The 18672-nt window shown below is 43.8% G+C and overlaps 5 protein-coding genes across 11 annotated transcripts; 1 reads left to right on the forward strand and 4 right to left on the reverse strand.

Annotated features, from left to right (window-relative positions):
• Nucleotides 1–1024: 1024 nt before the first annotated feature.
• LOC116187888 (protein trichome birefringence-like 16) lies at nt 1025–5672 on the forward strand. 4 transcript variants are annotated; one of them, XM_031516885.1, is made up of 6 exons: nt 1025–1198; nt 1813–2144; nt 2586–2798; nt 2958–3206; nt 3748–3943; nt 4273–5672. In XM_031516885.1, the coding sequence occupies exons 2-6, from the start codon at nt 1988–1990 to the stop codon at nt 5099–5101; spliced, it is 1644 nt and encodes a 547-aa protein (XP_031372745.1). In that variant the 5' UTR covers nt 1025–1198; nt 1813–1987; the 3' UTR covers nt 5102–5672. The 4 variants fall into 4 exon arrangements, with proteins under 4 accessions (XP_031372745.1, XP_031372744.1, XP_031372747.1 ...); XM_031516884.1 differs by lacking the exon at nt 1025–1198 and adding an exon at nt 1208–1361 and having other exon boundaries at nt 4273–5101; XM_031516887.1 differs by lacking the exon at nt 1025–1198 and having other exon boundaries at nt 2630–2803; nt 4273–5101.
• A 144-nt stretch (nt 5673–5816) lies between these two features.
• Nucleotides 5817–8772, reverse strand: LOC116187889 (protein LAZ1 homolog 2). Of its 4 annotated transcripts, XM_031516890.1 has the most exons (10): nt 8689–8772; nt 8555–8608; nt 8264–8448; nt 8074–8130; nt 7837–7945; nt 7570–7742; nt 7394–7482; nt 6949–7198; nt 6462–6695; nt 5817–6300 (listed from the first exon to the last, which is right to left on the reverse strand). In XM_031516890.1, the coding sequence occupies exons 3-10, from the start codon at nt 8417–8419 to the stop codon at nt 6007–6009; spliced, it is 1362 nt and encodes a 453-aa protein (XP_031372750.1). In that variant the 5' UTR covers nt 8420–8448; nt 8555–8608; nt 8689–8772; the 3' UTR covers nt 5817–6006. The 4 variants fall into 4 exon arrangements, with proteins under 4 accessions (XP_031372750.1, XP_031372749.1, XP_031372752.1 ...); XM_031516889.1 differs by having other exon boundaries at nt 8555–8692; XM_031516892.1 differs by lacking the exon at nt 8689–8772 and having other exon boundaries at nt 8264–8469; nt 8555–8682.
• Nucleotides 8773–9548: 776 nt separating this feature from the next.
• On the reverse strand, nt 9549–11601 carry LOC116188493. Its single transcript, XM_031517894.1, has 3 exons — nt 11326–11601; nt 10472–10593; nt 9549–10054 (listed from the first exon to the last, which is right to left on the reverse strand). The coding sequence occupies exons 1-3, from the start codon at nt 11453–11455 to the stop codon at nt 9734–9736; spliced, it is 573 nt and encodes a 190-aa protein (XP_031373754.1). The 5' UTR covers nt 11456–11601; the 3' UTR covers nt 9549–9733.
• Nucleotides 11602–12894: 1293 nt separating this feature from the next.
• LOC116188491 (pollen receptor-like kinase 3) lies at nt 12895–15931 on the reverse strand. The gene is made up of 2 exons (XM_031517892.1): nt 14171–15931; nt 12895–13917 (listed from the first exon to the last, which is right to left on the reverse strand). The coding sequence occupies exons 1-2, from the start codon at nt 15477–15479 to the stop codon at nt 13355–13357; spliced, it is 1872 nt and encodes a 623-aa protein (XP_031373752.1). The 5' UTR covers nt 15480–15931; the 3' UTR covers nt 12895–13354.
• A 136-nt stretch (nt 15932–16067) lies between these two features.
• On the reverse strand, nt 16068–17957 carry LOC116188492 (photosystem I chlorophyll a/b-binding protein 6, chloroplastic). The gene is made up of 5 exons (XM_031517893.1): nt 17799–17957; nt 17523–17708; nt 17036–17073; nt 16384–16898; nt 16068–16284 (listed from the first exon to the last, which is right to left on the reverse strand). The coding sequence occupies exons 1-5, from the start codon at nt 17861–17863 to the stop codon at nt 16267–16269; spliced, it is 822 nt and encodes a 273-aa protein (XP_031373753.1). The 5' UTR covers nt 17864–17957; the 3' UTR covers nt 16068–16266.
• Nucleotides 17958–18672: the final 715 nt, after the last annotated feature.

Here is an 18672-nt window from a genome sequence, read left to right on the forward strand (position 1 = left end):
AATGAATTGAGTTAGTCCTTCTCATTGCAATTCTGTTCGTCTTACTGTTATTGAATATTTTTCATTAAATATATTTTTTTATTTATCATCACATAAGAACTATTATATATTTTAAAATGCCATTTTTTTTTGTATAATTCAATTATCACAATGATATTTTTTGTCATCACTAAGTACTATTATAATATATATATTTTTGGTTTTACATCCTCATTTTTCTTACTCTTAACATTTTGATTATTTTATTTTTGATAAAATTATGATATTTAGTTATTATACTAAAAATGCATTTAGATAATTTTTCTTGAGACGTGATTTTTTTTTTCAATTCGAGAAAATCATTAAAATATTCATAAAAACCATTAAAAAAATCAATCATTTCTTCTATCCGTGCAGCGCGCATGGCTGGACCTACTATAAATAAAAATCGAAGAGCACGAGCTGATGCTTTATCTAAACTCTATTTACAAATTCTTCACTCCACAGTCATTGTCTTCACATTTCCATTGAACGGATTTGCCACATTTAAATCAAAGTACAACGAATCCTTTCTAATTAGTTCACTTTGTCGGTACATATTAATTACTTATGAATTAAATAAGATTCTTTTTTTAACAAAGATTACTTTATCAATGTAAAAGACATCTTGAAATGCTTTAGCACAATGCATGGATTATTGCCTATATTAAGAAATGTGAAGGCATGTAAGTTGTAAGATTCATGGGTCCTTATATATATAAAAGGTAAATTGCACTGGTAGTCCAAAATGTTTTACAAATTGTTTCATGATGGTTTGTACCATCATGAAATAATTTTGAAATATTTTGTACCATCATATAGTGAAAAAAACTTTTTGAACCATAATAAAGCATTTGTAAAATATTTTAAACAATTTACTATATATATATATATATGTGTATGTATACATTACATATATCGCCTATTTTTTTGTACGGAAAACAGATCCCATCGTTAATAGCAGACGACATGCTCCGAGGTTAATCACGAGACTCTCTCTCTCTCTCTCTCTCTCTAAAACTTTCTCTCTCTGAATTTATGAAAGGCTTTCCTTCGACGCTCTGTCTCCAAATTCCATCGTCTCTGTCAGGTCGTCACCATACCAACAAAGGCCAAAGCTTCCCTCTTTCCTTTTCGCTTCTCTCTCTTATCTCAGTTCCTTTCCCTTCCCTCTCATCAGGTAACCAACGGACACTCCCTCTTCCTCTCTCTCTCTCTCTCTCTCTCTTTCTCATTGCTTCCCCTCGCACGGCTGTCTTCCCTGCTCTGCTCTCCGTGCATGGAATCTCGGGAGCTCCGGATTCGATCTCAGATCACCGATCCCGAGCCTCCTCTGTCCCTGTGTACTTGCTCTCTCGCCATGATCTTGAGCTTTCCTGATTTGGCGTGACGTGAATGCTTTGCTGCTTGCAATGGCGACTTTGGTTTGGCTTCCGTATTCGTTTCGTCTTAGGAACGAATTGAGCTTGTATTGATTGCTTTCTGCCGTGTTCGGTCGATTTATCGTGCTGATGGATCGGTTCGTGTTTACTCTGTTTGGTGTGATTAAAAGCTGCTGTCTGATTGTAGTATGAACAGTGTTCGTATGTGCATAGCAATTCGATGTTGTAGCTGATGAAGTGTAATTTCCGCTTGAAAAGTTACTATTTTTACCGCAAAATCTATGGATTCAGCAAACGAACCATGGATTCTTTTGCTATTGTTTGACAATTTTGGGTTTGACTAGAGTAAGATGAAGTTGGATGGATCTTTGTATGGATTGGTTCGTATACTAAGCCGTTTCTATTCGATCAGGGACTTCACCATGAAGAGATCTTGTCCCTGCATTTGAAGGGGAAGGATTGGGAGAGGAAGACCAATTCTTTCAGCTAGGATATGATTGAGCCCCTTGCGCAGAGCCTCCCGAAAGCTTGATGCAAATAAACGATTTTTTGCTCTAAGTCTCCGAGCTATATATCCTCGTTTTTCAATGATGAAGGCAAACTTTTACGGGTTGAGGGGGAAGCAACTCTCTCTTGTCCTTGTAGCTCTTGTTTGCACCACAATCCTTGTTTGGACATGGGAGAAGAACCCGATTGTTTCCAACTTCCTTCCACCTCAGCATAGTTGGTTGCAAGTGTCATCAGGTTTGCCTCCAGCACTGCTTCTGCATATAGCTATGTTATTAACTTTTGAGTGTGTGTCTTCTCTAAGATGCAGATGAAAGAGAGAAACCATTCATGTCGCTTGTTATCAATTCTTCGAAAGAAAAACCACGAAATGAAGGAACTTTTACATGAAAGAAAGGGCTTTGGATTGCTGAATTTAACAAGAGAATTTTTATAATCCTCCATAGGAATGACCAATTCTAGAAAGTGATACAAGCCGATTTCTTCACCATGCATCTCCGCAAGAAGATAAACACGCACTTATGATTTGGAATTTGAGAAGAGTTACCTGGTTCCATGGTCTTATGGAGTGTTCATGGGCTTGAGGTAGCTCCATATAAATCAGAAGAGAGTGATTGAAGTGTTATCAGAAAACTATATTTTTATGTGGTCTTTCATGTTATCTTCTATTTGTTGTAGATATCCAAACCAGTACGAATGTTGAAAGCTCTGTTAATTCTCAGCCAACAAAAGCGAGTGCAGAAGATGTATCTGCAGCTTCAGCAGAAGAGACTGAAACAAAGACAGAAAACAGCCATGCTGCAGTGGCCCCTCCATTAGATGTTTCAAAGAGCACGCCCAAGACGGTCGACGTTGCAGCCGACTCTAAAACAAGCTCACCAGAGAGGGAAGGTAAGGTACAGGTTTTTTTTTTTTTATGTCTTATGAAACAAATGATCTATACGCCCATATTATCTATTTATTCGCACAATATGGCATTGAGGTTGAACAATCGAGTTTTGAGCTCCTGACTCGTTTAAGTCAAAAGGTTTTATTCTATTTTCCGTCCAGATGCTCTTAAGAGTCCTGCCAGAGGAGAAATGACAGGGAAAGATTCTGTAGAGTCTCCGAAGGGTAGCCATGCTCTAATTCGTTCAACTGTCCCTGAATCAGTTGCCAATTATTCTGAAATTTCAAGAGAGGACCACTCTGAAGGTCGGCTAGGAGAGCATTCCAGTGCTCCTGCAAGTTCTGCACTTGTCAACTCTACAGGGTCAGGCAAAGATGAGCTGAAAGTATCGGCGGTAAATAAAGGGCAAGGTAGTCTTTTTTTATGAGTCTTTCTCCTCTGGTTCTTCTCACTTATGCCGTTTAGTGTGGCTAATTTCTCGCTCATGCAAAGCTCTATATATGGACATATGCTGAGGGGCCCCTGTTGTACAGTTCTAGAAGATCTTTCAATTCCTTTCCTTTCTAAGGATTATTGCTGAAAATACTCCATATAAATATGATTTGGTGCTGAAGCCTCTCGCAGGCTGGAGAAGGGAGAAAGAAACTCCCTGGGATTAGCATAATGATATAGATGCAATATTGTTGCCAAGCAACTTTTTTTCCTGCTGATCCATGTAAAAGCTTCTTTGATGCTCTAAGTTTTTGGCTTCTGATAGTGGATTCCTTTCTTTTCCTACAAAAATCTATCTCAAAAGAAGACAGGAATTTATTTGATGGTTTTCACCTCTTACAGTGTAAAAAGATAACGAACACACTTTGCTGATACCTATAATACCTATTAAACCGACTATTTCAGTAATATTTGTGGGGCAGTGATTTGCTAACTATATGAAATCGACCACCTTTGCAGCCTGCAATTATGCAGAAGGAAAATGGGTTGTGGATGAGAGGCGGCCTTTGTACTCTGGGTATGGTTGTAAGCAATGGCTTTCAGCGATGTGGGCTTGCCGTTTGACCCAGCGCATGAATTTTGACTATGAGACACTTAGGTGGCAGCCTAAAAATTGTCAAATGGAAGAATTTGAAAGGGAAAAATTCTTAAAGAGGTATATCTATTGAATTATACATGATTTTGGTCTTTTTACATTTGCATGTTTTTGTTGGATCATTAGTCAGTGTTCATTGACATACACTATTGGTGCATGTTACTTGAATTTGAAGCTTATCTAAAACTGCTCCCTTAACATAGTCTTAGAGCATAGGATGTGGTTTTAGGTCTTGGTTTCCTAATTCCCATTTACTTATTGCAGTCATCCATGTTCTGTCTAATTTTTCTCCCTGCACATTATTGGTGCAGTCTTTTAGAAGCTAAAAAGTATAACTTTTATGTAAGTCAGTTACTTGAAGATCTTACAAATTTGTCAGTGTCTTGCAGGATGAGAGACAAAACCATTGCCTTTGTCGGGGACTCACTGGGCCGGCAGCAGTTCCAGTCATTAATGTGTATGGCTACAGGTGGTCAGGGGAGGCTTGATGTGATGGATGTGGGGAAAGAGTATGGGCTTGTCAAGGCCCATGGGGCTATCCGGCCTGATGGGTGGGCCTACCGCTTCCCAGAAACCAACACGACAATCCTCTACTACTGGTCCGCCAGCCTGTGTGACCTCGAGCCAATCAACCCCAAGAACCATTCCACCGAGTATGCCATGCACCTCGACCGGCCTCCATCCTTCCTCCAGAGGTTCATCCCCCGGTTCGATGTCCTGGTGCTCAATACAGGGCATCACTGGAACCGTGGAAAACTCAATGCTAACAGGTGGGTGATGTATGTAGGAGGAAAACGAAACACTGATAGGAAGATAGCTGAGATTGGGCGTGCTAAGAACTTAACAATACACAGCATCGTGAAGTGGGTTGACTCCCAGCTCCCAAAGTACCCGAGGCTGAAGGCGTTCTATCGGAGCATATCCCCCAGGCATTTTGTGGGTGGGGACTGGAACACTGGAGGGAGCTGTGATAACACGAACCCGATGTCTATTGGGAAGGAAGTGTCACAGGACGAGTCGAGTGATTACAGTGCTTGGAGTGCCGTCAGAGGTACTAAGGTCAAGCTCCTGAGTATCACGGGGCTCTCTCTAGTGAGGGACGAAGGACACATCTCCCGGTTTAGCATAAAGGGCACCCCTGGAGTTCAGGATTGCTTGCACTGGTGCCTTCCCGGTGTTCCAGACACATGGAATGAGATACTTGCAGCTCAGGTTTGACTGAGATTTACTCGGATGTGTGGTTCGGCATTTTCAGGAAGGACTGTTTCAGGGCAAGGCTTTCGTAGCACTGGCCTTTGAGCAATCTGAACTTGTTCCAGTAGAGATCTAATCATGTCTCGGCCACTACACCTCTAGGGTGATTGGAGTTTGTCAATACTGACTACACCTCTAGGGAGATTGGAGTTTGTCAATACTGAAACCAGATTTTTCGGGGAAAGATACCACGGCCCATACGATTGTTTGCAGTCTGCAGAAGTACCAGCTGCAGGTGATTGAGGAAATTGTTTAAACTGTATCATCCTTTTCTTCATAAATCCGATCAGAGGATTACATCGAGTCGTACTAGGTTCCGGTCGTACTGAGGAAGGTGGGAAGATCTAATGGAAGATTATACACAAAATACAAGTGAGAGATCGTGAAGACTGTACTTGGAATCATTTGTATCACTATACCGAAGCTTACAATTTGAATCCGTGTTGAATGTTTCCATAAATTTTGAGGCAACATCAGATCATGTCCCGGATGTTGGTGTTTCAAGTACTAATCAAACCCTTACATTTGACCCGTCGGATTCGGCTCATCTCATGCATTCGATTTGTCTCATCCATAGAGTCTCTCATTTGTGTTAAAGATAATCTCATTCGTTCTAAAGATAATAATCCCAGTCTAGCCTGGGATATTATAGCTCGGTCTCGAGAAAAGATGGACCTCGACTTGTGAATATCACTTGCAAATTGCAAGATCCAACAATCCTTAATGCGCCGGTACGTCCACTGAATAAACTGAACGGACTACTGAATCCGTATCTGCATACCCATTACAAGAAGATTAATGTAAAGCTGAAATTGGAAAGCTTGAAACCTTAAAACTTTTCATCTATAAAGCTCAAACTTCTGGTGCGATCACGTCCCATGTTGGCCAGGACTGCGGCTCCCATCGTTCTTACTCGTATCCTTCTCAGTCACGCTCTCTTCAATGCTCACAACAGTCTCGCTTCCCTTGCTGCTTTCTTCAATGTTCACAACAGTCTCGCTTCCCTTGCTATCTTGTCTCACGAGCTCCGTTGCCTCCACCTCCTCTTCATCGCCATCCTCGGTTTCCACAGTCTTATGATGGAATGTCTCCTGAATCTTCGTCACCCCCTTCTCCACCGGTTCTATCGCTTGGTTTATTGTCAACACGACATCCTTAACGACCTGCTCAAGAAAAGATCACAATATGCTAGAACTAGCTAGGAAATAATCACAGCAGATAGACATTGTCCGATCCATCCTTAGCTCGATCAAATTGAATGTGGTTAAAACCTTCTTAGGTTCGTAATGCGAAACCAAGTAGCCGAATTGGGGTGCTTGCTTACCGTTTGACCACCCTCAACGATGATATCTTGAACACTCTCGGTTACACTTGTTCCTGGAACCTCGACCTTAGACTCAGTCCTTTCCAGCAGAGCCCGCTTCTCATTGTTGCCCTTGCGTAACATCACTGCCTCCGTGGTGGTCTCAGTAACAACCTTCTGGTACTCGGAAATTGGAACGTAACGGTACGGTTTGACTGAGAACACAAAAACATGCGCGACTGCTGCAATTGCCATCTGAGATTATTAAACAAAGTCGTGATTAGTCCACGCCATCAACCCAAAAATGACCGGTCTAAGATTCAAAATGGTTGAATTTCCCATTCCATCAATCTATCAATCACGGTGCGAGGTACAACATAGTTATTTTACATTGAACTGAACATACCTCTACTAAATCATGTATGGATCAAAATAGCGAGCTTCTGCCTTCCAAAAAGTGTATGAATTCAATTTCTGACATGTGATTTCGCAAAAAGAAATAGCTTACCTCTATGCAGATCAGAAAATCTTGAAGTCCAGTCTGCAATTTCCCTTTCTTCGGGAGAACCCCGAATGTACAGAGGAGGGCAATCCCAACACCTTGCCACCAAGTCGCGAAAACGATGGCCTTGAAACTGATGAACTTTGCGAGCGGCTTTATCGGTTTCAGCCTCTCGTGAGTCACGTTGTAGAACTGCACTAGGCAATATAGGGCCCACATCTGACTGAAGTTCAGCACCACTGCTATGTATGGATACCTACACGAGGTGAAGCGGATGATAACCACACAAGAAAAAAGTGTTGGAATAACAACCTGATAATAACTGCACAGGAGATAACATCTGATTTTTCAGGTGAATGGCAGCGGTTGTTCGAAATTTTGCGGGGAACAAATTGTGATGCAGATCATCTCATCGATTTTCTTTTGCAAGATGCAATCATAATGCAAGTACCCATAGTTCCACTTGAATTCCCCATCGCCGTAGACTCCGAGAAGCTCCAATATCAGAGCTAGGAATGCACAGACCGTCTTCAGAATCATCTGGACTACATGAATGACATCAGCATGAAACAAAAGTGGATACTCAAAACCTGATGGTGGAAGGTATATCCTTAATTCTCAACTCACATATTGTACGAGGCCGAACTTTTCAATGGTCAACAAATCTTTCCCCAGCACGCACGGCCAACAGAAGAAGTTCCAGAATGAGTGATGCTGCTTTTCTAGACCCTCATCCCCTCTATCCAGCAGAAGTTTTCTCGACTCATCTTCGAGAAGTTCTACAACTGCTCTTTCTCCACCTACCATGCATAGAAAGCGTGACACCAGGAAGAAAATCAGGAAAAATCAACAATTTTGCCTTCTGAAATTATCCGGATACGTTCTTAGCTTTACCTAGACAAGCAATCAAGTAGCTTCCAAAAGAATACAGGGCAAATGCTTCATAACAGTTCCTCAAGATGTCACAAGCAAGGGAAAGTTTCGGCTTCCAAAGGGATATGATCTGAGAGTCGGGAGAAAAACAGAATAAAATTACCATAGTACTTCATTTCCAGAACAATTGAAATCTCAATTATAACCGGAGAAAAACCGAATTGATAGTGCATTATACTGCAGAGTTCGATTCTCAACTGATTCAGTGGCATAGACTGGAACCATGAAAAGCACTCCAACAATCCATTTTTGCTCCTGGGATCAAAACAAAGCATTACAATACAATGAAATTAACTCGACTCTTATCCGCCTCAATAGACGGTACAATGAATGGCTGAAATCTCAGTCAAATAATTCAGAGAAAAGGGTTGGGAAACGGAAGTCGTACGGCAGGCCTTGTATAGTGTCGCAGATGCTGGAGAATGAGGAAAGTGGACAGCACCAATGCTATGAGAACAAAGCAACCCCCGATGGCGATCGCGGGGTAGTGAACATCGGTGTAGACGGATTCGGGTACGGAGACATCACCTGCTTCAGTCGCCATTCCTCGGACATTATTTCACCAAGGATGTTCTGTGTGACAGGTATCTCAAACTAAATCTGATGACACTCACATACGGAGACAATACCAAGGAACAGAGATGTCAACTTTCAAAGCTTCATCGTCATCGGTACTTACACAGACAGCAACGGTTTCAGTACTGCAAACTTTTACGCCGCAAGCGAAGCTCGTCTGAACATTCAACCATCAAATTCAACTTAATGGTCTCTGAATATTACAACTGAACAAACACAAGAAGGAAGAACACAAACCGAGTGCTCTGCATGAACCCGAAATGTCTTCCTCTGTTTACATGAAAACTTCTGTTGGGGAAGTATGACATGGAGGTTAACACGTTCGGTCGCGTTTGGACTTCTTGTATTCTGCCAATGACACGTATCTCCATGAGAAGACTAGTCACCTAGTTGGAATTTTTTTTTTTGGGGTCCCTTCTAAACGCAGTTTTACAAGGAATGAGATTTGGTTCTAGTGGTTCGGTGCATATTCCCTTCAAGCAAAATTTTTTGTTCGAGTTATCCATGTGGGTTGGTACAAATGATTTGGCGCTTGTTCTTTTAAACAAGGTATCGAGTTCGAGTCTTGTAAATTGAGAAAATTTACGCTGGGAGAGTTGTACCTCCTTGGTGAACCGACCGGCTCAGCTGGATTAGTCGAGGTCCAATTGGGCTTTCATATACCAAGATTTATACCGAAAAAGTTTCTAGTTCGAGTATTGTAAATAGAGAAAATTTATGTTCGGAGGGTTTTATTCTTAATGGGCCGACCCCGCTCGAAGTGAATTAGTTGAGATCCATTAGACTTCCGGATATGAACGTACACACCAAGAAAAACGCAGTTTTACTTCTTTATTCTTTTGTGGGTAATATGACTGTAGTTTTGCGGTATTCATTCGATAATGTAAAAGCTTTCTGGGACCATCAACATGTATCTCTTCTTATGGCAGTTTGACACTACGAGAACCAAAGCATGTAACTGCGTCTATGGTGACACGGGGAATGCTCAACCAAACTTAATCATGCCCGACAAGCAAGAAGGACCAAGTTGAGGCGGAATCGAGTCACAGTGCACGATGCAAAAATTTGAGATAAGGTATGATTAGCATTCGGAGCACTGTGGAGAAGAATGATACCGCAAAAAGGGGCCCTTATATGTTGGGAAAGGTTCTTATTTCTCTCTACTGTAAGTTCACTTTGAAGGTTCACAGATTATTCATCACACATACAATCCAAAGCCTTCCTATTATCCGAGTAGCCTAAGCGACCCTTCCAGAAAGTGATATATTGGAATATTCGACCTTCACTCGCGCAAGGTGAGCAGAGAGATGAGGCCCGCCATGTTTGGGAACTTAGAAACAAGCTCCGAGCGCTTGCCAAGGTCAAAGTCCTCATACTGGAAGGCCGGAGCACAAGTGCACCCAACTAGAGAGTAATGCTTCTCAGCATCTCTGGGCGCAGATTTTATTACTGCCCCATCCGAGGAAATGCTATAGTCTTTTGTTGGGAAGGAACCGAACCACACGTAAGATGGGACTGTGTACTGAGGTTGTTGGCCTTTTTCAATGTCAGGTCCAATGCAGGTTAGCTTGACAGTTCCATCTTTGTCATTTAATTCAAACACCTGACAAGTAACAAGAAGTTTTCAGTCACTTCATGTACAATAAATGACTATAAAAAGGATTCAAATCCACATCATGTGAAATCGAAAGAAAATTTCGGCATGAGCAAGATTTTCAAGGCATCAGAAATGGACTTTTTGAGATCAAAGACGGAAAATCTGAACAGTGACAGATTCTTCATCAGCGTAAGAACTAAAAAGCAGCCAGCTTGAATTCCCAGGTGATCCAGCAGTTGATCTCTCATTGCCAGATTGAGAATGGAGCTTATCAGGCAAGACTAAAATTTCCAGGATGGGTGTTTTTCTCCGAATGATATATATAATAAATTCCATGTATACTGGCAGGGGCTATGAGTGCTGAAATTAAAGCAGAAACACTTTTGGCCTTCTGTGATGTAAAAGCTCATATAGAAATCTTACAGTAAGAGGTTCTCCAACATAAAAATGCCAGGTTTCAGCCATTGGAATCCGATGGATGAGCGACACACTCCCAGATGGAACTAAAAAGTAGATGGATGTGCTCACAGGACGATCAACCTTGTCTGCAGAGGATTCAGAATCTCATCAATAAAAATTGCAAACAAGGGAAGATAATGACACGCACTAAACAAGCGTGTTTCATGATTCGCGATATAATAAAAAGCTGGATAGATACTTGAGGGAACGCAACCACCAAGCAGGACACTTGCAAGTACAATGTTATTGATCCGTCTCGAACCACTAGCTAGAGTTTGCATGACTCAAACCGCAATACCAAGGCTTGCCTCGGCAGGACACTCGTAAGTCATGATTGTTTAAAGAAAATCTTTATTGAAAGACAAAACCGAGAAGATTGTCAAAAGCCAACCCAACCTGGGAGATTATCTAGTAAACTAGTAAGATCAAGCCCAGCTCAAGAAAGTAGAAGCCACAGCAACCTTTATGAGGAGGAACAGGACATGGAGCATCGAGATACCAAAACATCAGCTTCCAACCATAGAACTACAAGTTTTTGCCGCATACTTTCTCTCCAAAGTTGCATACCAAAAAAGACAGTGAAACAAAACCGATCATCGATATAAATGGAATCAATCGCAAACTTGGATTCTGTCCATCCGGTTTCACACCTCAGTAGCAGTATTGGAACTTTTCATCTGAAAACTCAAAATCTATTGATACCACAATGACCCAACAAATCACTTCCTACTCCAGATCCAAGACCCAGATCCCAAACCAAGGTTAGACAGCTAAATTAAGCAAAAAAGCATCGAAACTGACAGACGAAGGAGCTTTACATTCAGGCGGGAGCTGAGAGGTGGAGAGGATAATGGAGTTGTCCCTGAAGGTCTCCGAGTAGAACCCGCCTTCCGGGTGCGGCGTCAGGTTCAGCTTCTCCACAAGCTTTGAGGTTGTCGCGAGGCTCATCTTGGCGTCTCTCTCTGTCAGTACCGTCTGTCAGCTTCAATTGTCCTCGCAAGAGGCGAAAAGGTTGAATCTTTAAAGTGCCTGTGGGGGTTGTTGGCACAGGGAAGGGAGAATATCGTCAACCATCAGCCGACAACAACCAACCATCAAACATCCTTTTTTTTTCTTTTTTTTTCACCCCCTCCCCTCTTTTCTTTAATACAAAGAACTTTGCGTGGGGAGCAAACTCAGTGTCACTGGGGCTGGTTGGAGTCATTGTGATAGTGGTTCGGGACGGACCATTAGAATTGCAAGAGTCACATCTCCTCGACTTCCCGAATACTCGAAGAGTCTATATATCAAAAAAAAGGAGAGTAATAGCTTCGTGGTGTGTTGATGTTAATGAAGCCGGATCAAGGATCCTGGCTAGAGGTTGGACACCGGAAGCACAGCATATCCACGAAACACAAGTTCAGCACATTGAGTCCTCTTTTGTACTTCAACTGCACATTTGGAATGGAACACTATGGAATCCGGAGACGAGTGAAAGTTTCCTTCAATAGGCTCTTGCCCCAGGATTGGGCTGGGAATCTCCTATCCTTGTTCAGGATGATCGGATGACCAATCACGAACAACGGCAACAGCAGCAACTGTGAGCAGGAGAGACCAAGTCATGTCAGCCAAGTCTGGATAAGGAGGAGGAGATCCTTGGGTTGGGATTAGAGGACAAGAGCCTGCCGAAGGAGATGTTCACACATCGGTCCCATGATTTTAGTATAGCATGTTCGAGTACTATATGGGGAACTTGGGGCTGAACTTGCTGTTTAAAGAGGAGCAATACTTCCAGCACCCGAACTCGTAGCCTGGGCGCTTAACCCAGCTCCGTACAACCGACATTGAAGTCTCCTCAGGCTCTTGCCTCCAGCACCACCCCTGCCCCCAGCTTAAATAGGAGGAATGCAGCTTGTTTGACTGATCCATCCTGTCCATGATCTGTGTATCTTTTATTTCCTATCCACTAGGTTTGCTTTTACTTCAGATTCGGAGCAAATCTTTCACCATTCGAAACAAGAAAAGCAATTTAAAATCTTTTCTATTTGCATCGTAGTTTTCTCTTTGCGTTTAATCCGTATATGCGATCTCAGCATCATCTCCCGTATCCAAGACTATAAATGGGCAAATCAGTTGACGTCGTAAATATCCCAGTCTAGCTATGGCCAGCTACTCATACTCTTACACCTCTTATGGAATCAATCCATCCGACAGATAAATTTGATTTGTTTCATTCTGGTTGGTTTAGAGTCAAACTTGGAATGTGAATAACAGAATAGAGCTGAATCGATGATACTCATTGGAGTTATATGTTCCATGCTCGTTAATTAATCCCTTCACTTACCCGAATACTGAATCTGCACGATGGTATTCTGGGTACCTCCATGGACTTTGACGATGAATTTGCTTACTACTTTCAAATAATTCAGACATAATTCGACCTTATCCCGGAAACGAAAATTGAAAGAACTGAAAGTTTACTGTACAGAAGGACTTGCACAAAACAAAAACTGACTTTGTTTCAAAACTGCTATGAAGACTCTCAGACACAATTCGACCCTTAATATTCTCTGTTGTAATTAAAACCAAAAATTTGAAGGCCCAAATTAGGCCCTCTTAGCCTACTTAGCTGCCCCTCCACAAAGTTCATCTTCCTAGCCAAAGAACTGATGATCTCTCCAATTTCCATTAATCCGTCCCAATCTTGAGATCCCCCGCATCCGATCAGTGTTCAGAAAACCCCATTCTAAGTTCGCTGCCATGGCTTGAGCCGTCAAAAAGGATATTCCGTTCCTGATCTTCTCTCCTATATTCTAAAGTGGCGACTCATACTTTTACCATTGATGCCTAGCAGATATTAAGGTTGCATCAAACTTGTAGCTCTTCTATGCTCCTAATGGCTTCCCTCAAGTCGACCCTGTCCTCTGCGTTGCTCTCCGTGCACGAGGCCCCTATATGGAGGAGCCTCACCATCTGGCTCACTGAGTCCCTCGACGTCATGATGGCTGGATCAATGATCTCCTCTTCCCTCTGCTCGGAGATCGCCGACTGGACCCACTGCACCACATCTGTCCCGCCCTTGCCGTTGCTGATGTACTGGGATGGGAACTTCCCTGTTAGGATCTCTAGGATAATGATCCCGAGGCAGTAGATGTCACACTTTAGCGAAACGCCCTGGGAGGATTCAGGGGCCCTGTAGGCGAACATCGCCTGAGCAGCCTGAGGGGAGCTCATTAAAGGGTGCAAAGCATAGTCGCTCAGAAGAGGCTCGTAGTTGTCACTCAAAAGGACATTGCTCGACTTGAGGTTGCCATGGGGCAGATCGTGGGACGAGAACTCCGAATGCAGGAACCCTAGTCCATGAGCAACACCTAGAATGATCTTAAAACGGATCGGCCAGTTGAGCTCGGCATGACAAATTCCACGATCACCTGCCCCAATGAACAATTATTATACTGCTTCTAGCTAAATGCAGCATATGTTAATCTTTTCCACTTTAACTTATGTATCCTAACACTAGTTTCTACCATATTAGTTCATTTGCTGCATAATACTGGGATAAAGGACCTATAGATGGTCAATTAGGGGAACTTTACTTGCTCGAGACACAAAGACTAATCCTAGTACTTTTTGAATCGAATTGCAGCATGCTAATCCAAAAGCAAAAGTGTTAGATTTTCTTACCATGTAATAAATAGAGCAAGCTGCCCTTAGGAATGTATTCTGAGACCAAGAGCTTCTCCTCCCTCCTGTAATGGTAAGCTAATGGAGTCAGGATGTTCGGGTGACGAATCTTCCCAAACCGCCTCATCTCAGCATCGAACCCTTCCTTCGTGAATGCATTCATCTCCCTCATCCTCTTCACCACCACCGACACCCCATTGGCCATCACAGCCTTGTAGGCTGATCCCAAGGACCCATTTCCAAGCACCTCTGCAGAAGCCTTCATCAGGTCCGCCAGTCCGAACGTACCCCTCTGGTCGTTCACTATCACGAGGTCAGCAGTTGAGCCCTTCCCGTTCTGAGAACCTTTCTTTGACACACTGCCCTTCTTGGTTGATGACTCGCTCTTCGGTACAGGCATGTTGACTTGTCCTGCCTCGTGCATCTTCTCCTTCTCCAGAACCCTGAAGTCATCATCACGACGCCTCGATGAAAAAAGCACAATGAGCACGATTCCTACGACCAATATTCCCCCAACGATCCACACGATAGTTCCGAACACTGAACTCCCACCCTTACTTCCCGAGGAGGACTGTGAAGGTGCAGTTTGTGCTTCCTGTGGTATTGCCACGGCCATCGGGTTCTCGACGTTGGAACACTCCTTTCCCACCTGTTTTCCGCATAACCCATCATTCTCAGCAAAAGAGTTCGCACCGAATTTTGACAGGCTAGCTGGGATCGGACCGGTTAGTTTGTTACGGGAAAAGTCCACCGATACAAGCTTGTCTGCCTTGATTGAAGGGATCTGACCAGAGAACTGATTCCCTTCGAGGTGGAGCTCCATGAGGTTCAGAAGCTGTGCCAGCGAGGCAGGTATGTTCCCTGAGAACTTGTTTTCCGATAACCACACCTTCTTTATGGACTGCATACGCAGGAAGAAGTCTATTGGTATCTCCCCCGAGAACTGGTTTCTCGTTAGCAATAAGGACTTTAAGGCGCCGAGCTGATTGAACTCTGGTATCTGGCCCGAGAATGAATTATTCACGAAGCTTATGGTCCTGAGGCCACGTACGCTTTCCAAGGCACTGATATCAATCTTTCCTGAGAGGCCCATGTCGGAGAGATGGAGCCCCGTGATGATCCCATTGAAGCATACGACCCCAGCCCAGCCATTGCAAGCTTGCGAGTTCGGTTCCCACGAATCTAGAGCACCGGCATTGGTCAGGGACTCCTTGAACTTGAGGAGGGCGTCATCTTCAGGCCCCGAGAGGGAGGAGGTCGTGAACGAGAGCAGGAGGAGCGACACGAAGAGGGTTCGAACAGCGGCCATTGCTGGGTTGCGACAGGGAACTTTGGAATGAGCCACTGTTCGGGGAGAGGCCGGACGGGCGGTTCCTGGAGGATTCCTTGGTAAAGGTTTATTTGTTGTCTGTGTGTGTTTTGTGGGGAATGGTTCTTGGAAGGGGTTGTCATGTTGAGATGTGTGTGGCAAATGTTTGGCGACGGAGCTGGCAACTTCTCATTAGAATGTCCAATAATAGGAAACACAAAGCAAAGTGAGGTGAACAGAAATTGTTCAAACATTGTCCTGTTGACCAAGTCAAATCTTTAATATAAGCCTCTCTCCCTCTTTAAGGGATATGGCATATATAGCCAACTCTCATTTAGGACTCGCTAATAGTTGCACTTCTGGCTTTAGCTTCTGTGGCATTAGACAGAAGTTCGGTTTTCCAGTTCCATTCTTCCAGAACCGTTCTCGTGATGGGAGATGATCAGTTTGCTTAACATCATCTGAGAATGCTTCTCTTATGTCCTGTCCGCTTTGTTCCAATTTTTAAGGCGATCCTGTTCCGTTCTTTCTCACCCTTTCCAGAAAAAAGCTTATGCGTATCAGCAAAGATATAAGAGAAGATCTGGATGGCAGAATTCGGGATCTCATAAACATGTTGCCAATTGAGGCAATACACAGAATCAACCGAATGAAAACATTAATCCAAATGCAAATCAGAAAGTAAAAGTAGATGTCACTTCTCAGGCTGGCCTTTTGATATATGTACAAATCTCTCTGGTCATTTGAATCGGGAGAGAATGAATCCGGAGTAAGTGCCCCGATGGCTTTAACTTGATGTAAAAGCCTGCAAAATGGAAAACTTATATCAGGTGTCTAAATTTCACCTCAAATTACAGTACAGCTTGAGGAAATTAAAAATGAAAAAGAATAGCTGAGACGTTACAGAGAAGATGTTGCAGTGGCCCGGGTCAGCAAGGTGTTTTGTCAAGTTGGTGATCGGGTCTTCCCCGGTATAGATTGCCTGGAACCAGAACCCAACAAAAGCCAACATAGCCAACCGCCCGTTCTTAATCTCTTTTGTTCTCAGCACCATCACGGGCTCTGGGGAGCCCCTGCCCCACATCAAGGGGTCGAACCAGAACCCTCCGGGGAACCCCACATCAGGCTTTGGGTTCTTCTTGTTCGGGAACTTAAAGTCAATGTCAACGCAACCTGGATTCAGCATGTCTGCCCACCTCCTCCCTTCGACCCAGCCCATGAGGGCCATCTGCACAACAAAGAGGGTCTTGGTATCGGCAAAGTACTCCCGAGTGCCCGCATCGTACCAAGAGAAATCCTCGATGAAGCCCAACCTCTCAAGCAGCTCAGGGATGAGGATTCCCGCCACTGCCAGCATCGCCCACCTCCCGTGCATCAGTTCTGCCTGTGCGAACCACTTGAGTAGCTCTGGATCAGATCCTGCCCGGCATGACCAATGTTAAAGAATGCGGCAGACAAACCTCAACACTCGACTCTTCAATTCAGGAATATGGATAAGGCAGGTTCTAAATTCATGGAATTCGCACATTGGTAAGGAATAAACTTTTCATCTGTACCTAATCCAAGCGGGTCGAAGCCAAAATCGCCTGGAAGGCTGCAGTGGAAGACAGAGAGTTGCGTCATGTGTTCTTCAAGCATAGTCTTACCAAGTCTCAGTGCAAACAATAAGATCCCAAAATAGATAGAACTGGAACATTTTGCACAGTCTATCTTAAACAATAGAAATTACAAAACACTTGATCAATGATGACGGTAAATGCCAATGAGTTTCGAGATTCAAATTCATATTCTATCGGCTAAGTGATCAGTAAAACTTAACATGGCCATCTCACCACGTAACAAATCATGCCTTCAAGAATTGCATCCGACTCGGATCTTTCTATACGACTGGGCTATCATCATCTTTCAACCAAGGTGAATCACATATATCAACTAGAACATCATGAACATTTCCTAGAACCATATCTTACTATCTTAGCAGTTGATGTTAATGAATATACTACATTAGGAAATCTCTAACGACTTGACTGCAAATAAATCGACCTGCCATCCAGCCATTCAGGAGGAGAACTGCCGGGAAACCACAAGGGCCTGTCAGGAGGAAGCGGCTCACACACGTCAGACACCCCCTTCCCGGCCTTCACGCGAGTCCTTCCTCTTCCAGGCAAGCTGCTGCTGCTGCTGCAAGCTCTAACCTGCCCGGCGTAGAACCATTGTTGGATAACTCCTCTGGTTCACAACAGGAGGAAAACAGAGAAACCATATCAGTTAACAAAACGGAGACGATAGTTTCTGAGGTAGAGGCGGTGGCGATGAGACCTTGAGGGGAGGGTTGAGAGAGCAGAGGTGGAAGAGGAGGAGGAAGAAGCGAGGGAGAGCGCCATTAATGGCCTTCCATGACTGAGCTCGGGAGCTTCTTATCTGCAGAATGTGATGGGCGCTGAATTCCTGCAGATGGAGATGATGATATTCAGGATGAAGTTGGTGCTGACGTGGCCTGTAAAGAGTGAAGTGGGGCCCCCGACGGATCATCTCGGACTGACCCTCTGATATGGGAAGTGATGGCAGTCCAGTGGCGCGTTTAGGCTCGGAACTAAGTGGTCCAGAATCTTTCGCTATTCATCTAAATAATAGGACTCTAACCATAACGAATTGCGGATTTTTTTTGAAACTGGAAGTTACTCGAGGGTTGTAGTGCAACGTTAACTTTGTGCGATGGGTATCCATCCGTGCTAGTCGCTACAATGGAGGAATATTGCACTTGCATCGCGGTCCGACCAAATGAATACACATGAATGGACGGGCATCTCTCGGGATTCCGGTGTTGTTTCCCGGGGTCGAGAAAGTGCCCACTAGGGAGGCCCACCGAAGAGCTCCAATTCTTTGACGGGGTCCCAAGGTTCTAACAGTCTGTATGCGTTTAGGACTCATTGCATCATAGAAGCTCCAATTGGTTTCTGAGGCCTTAGGAGCCTAATGAGGAAGGACCGAAGCCTGATCCAAGAAAGGAAACAATTGCAGGGGCATTGCGGTCCAACCAGATGAATAGGCACGACGGGACGGGGCACATCTCGAGAGTCCTGTGTTGATCCAAGGTCGAGGCAGACCACTCAGGATAGGGCCTGCTGAGGAGTTTGAATGTTTATATGAGGTCCCAAGGTTCTAATAATCCGTGCGCATTTTCGCGACCGAG

The sequence above is a fragment of the Punica granatum genome, chromosome 8, assembly GCF_007655135.1.
Source record: "Punica granatum isolate Tunisia-2019 chromosome 8, ASM765513v2, whole genome shotgun sequence".
Lineage (NCBI taxonomy): Eukaryota > Viridiplantae > Streptophyta > Magnoliopsida > Myrtales > Lythraceae > Punica > Punica granatum.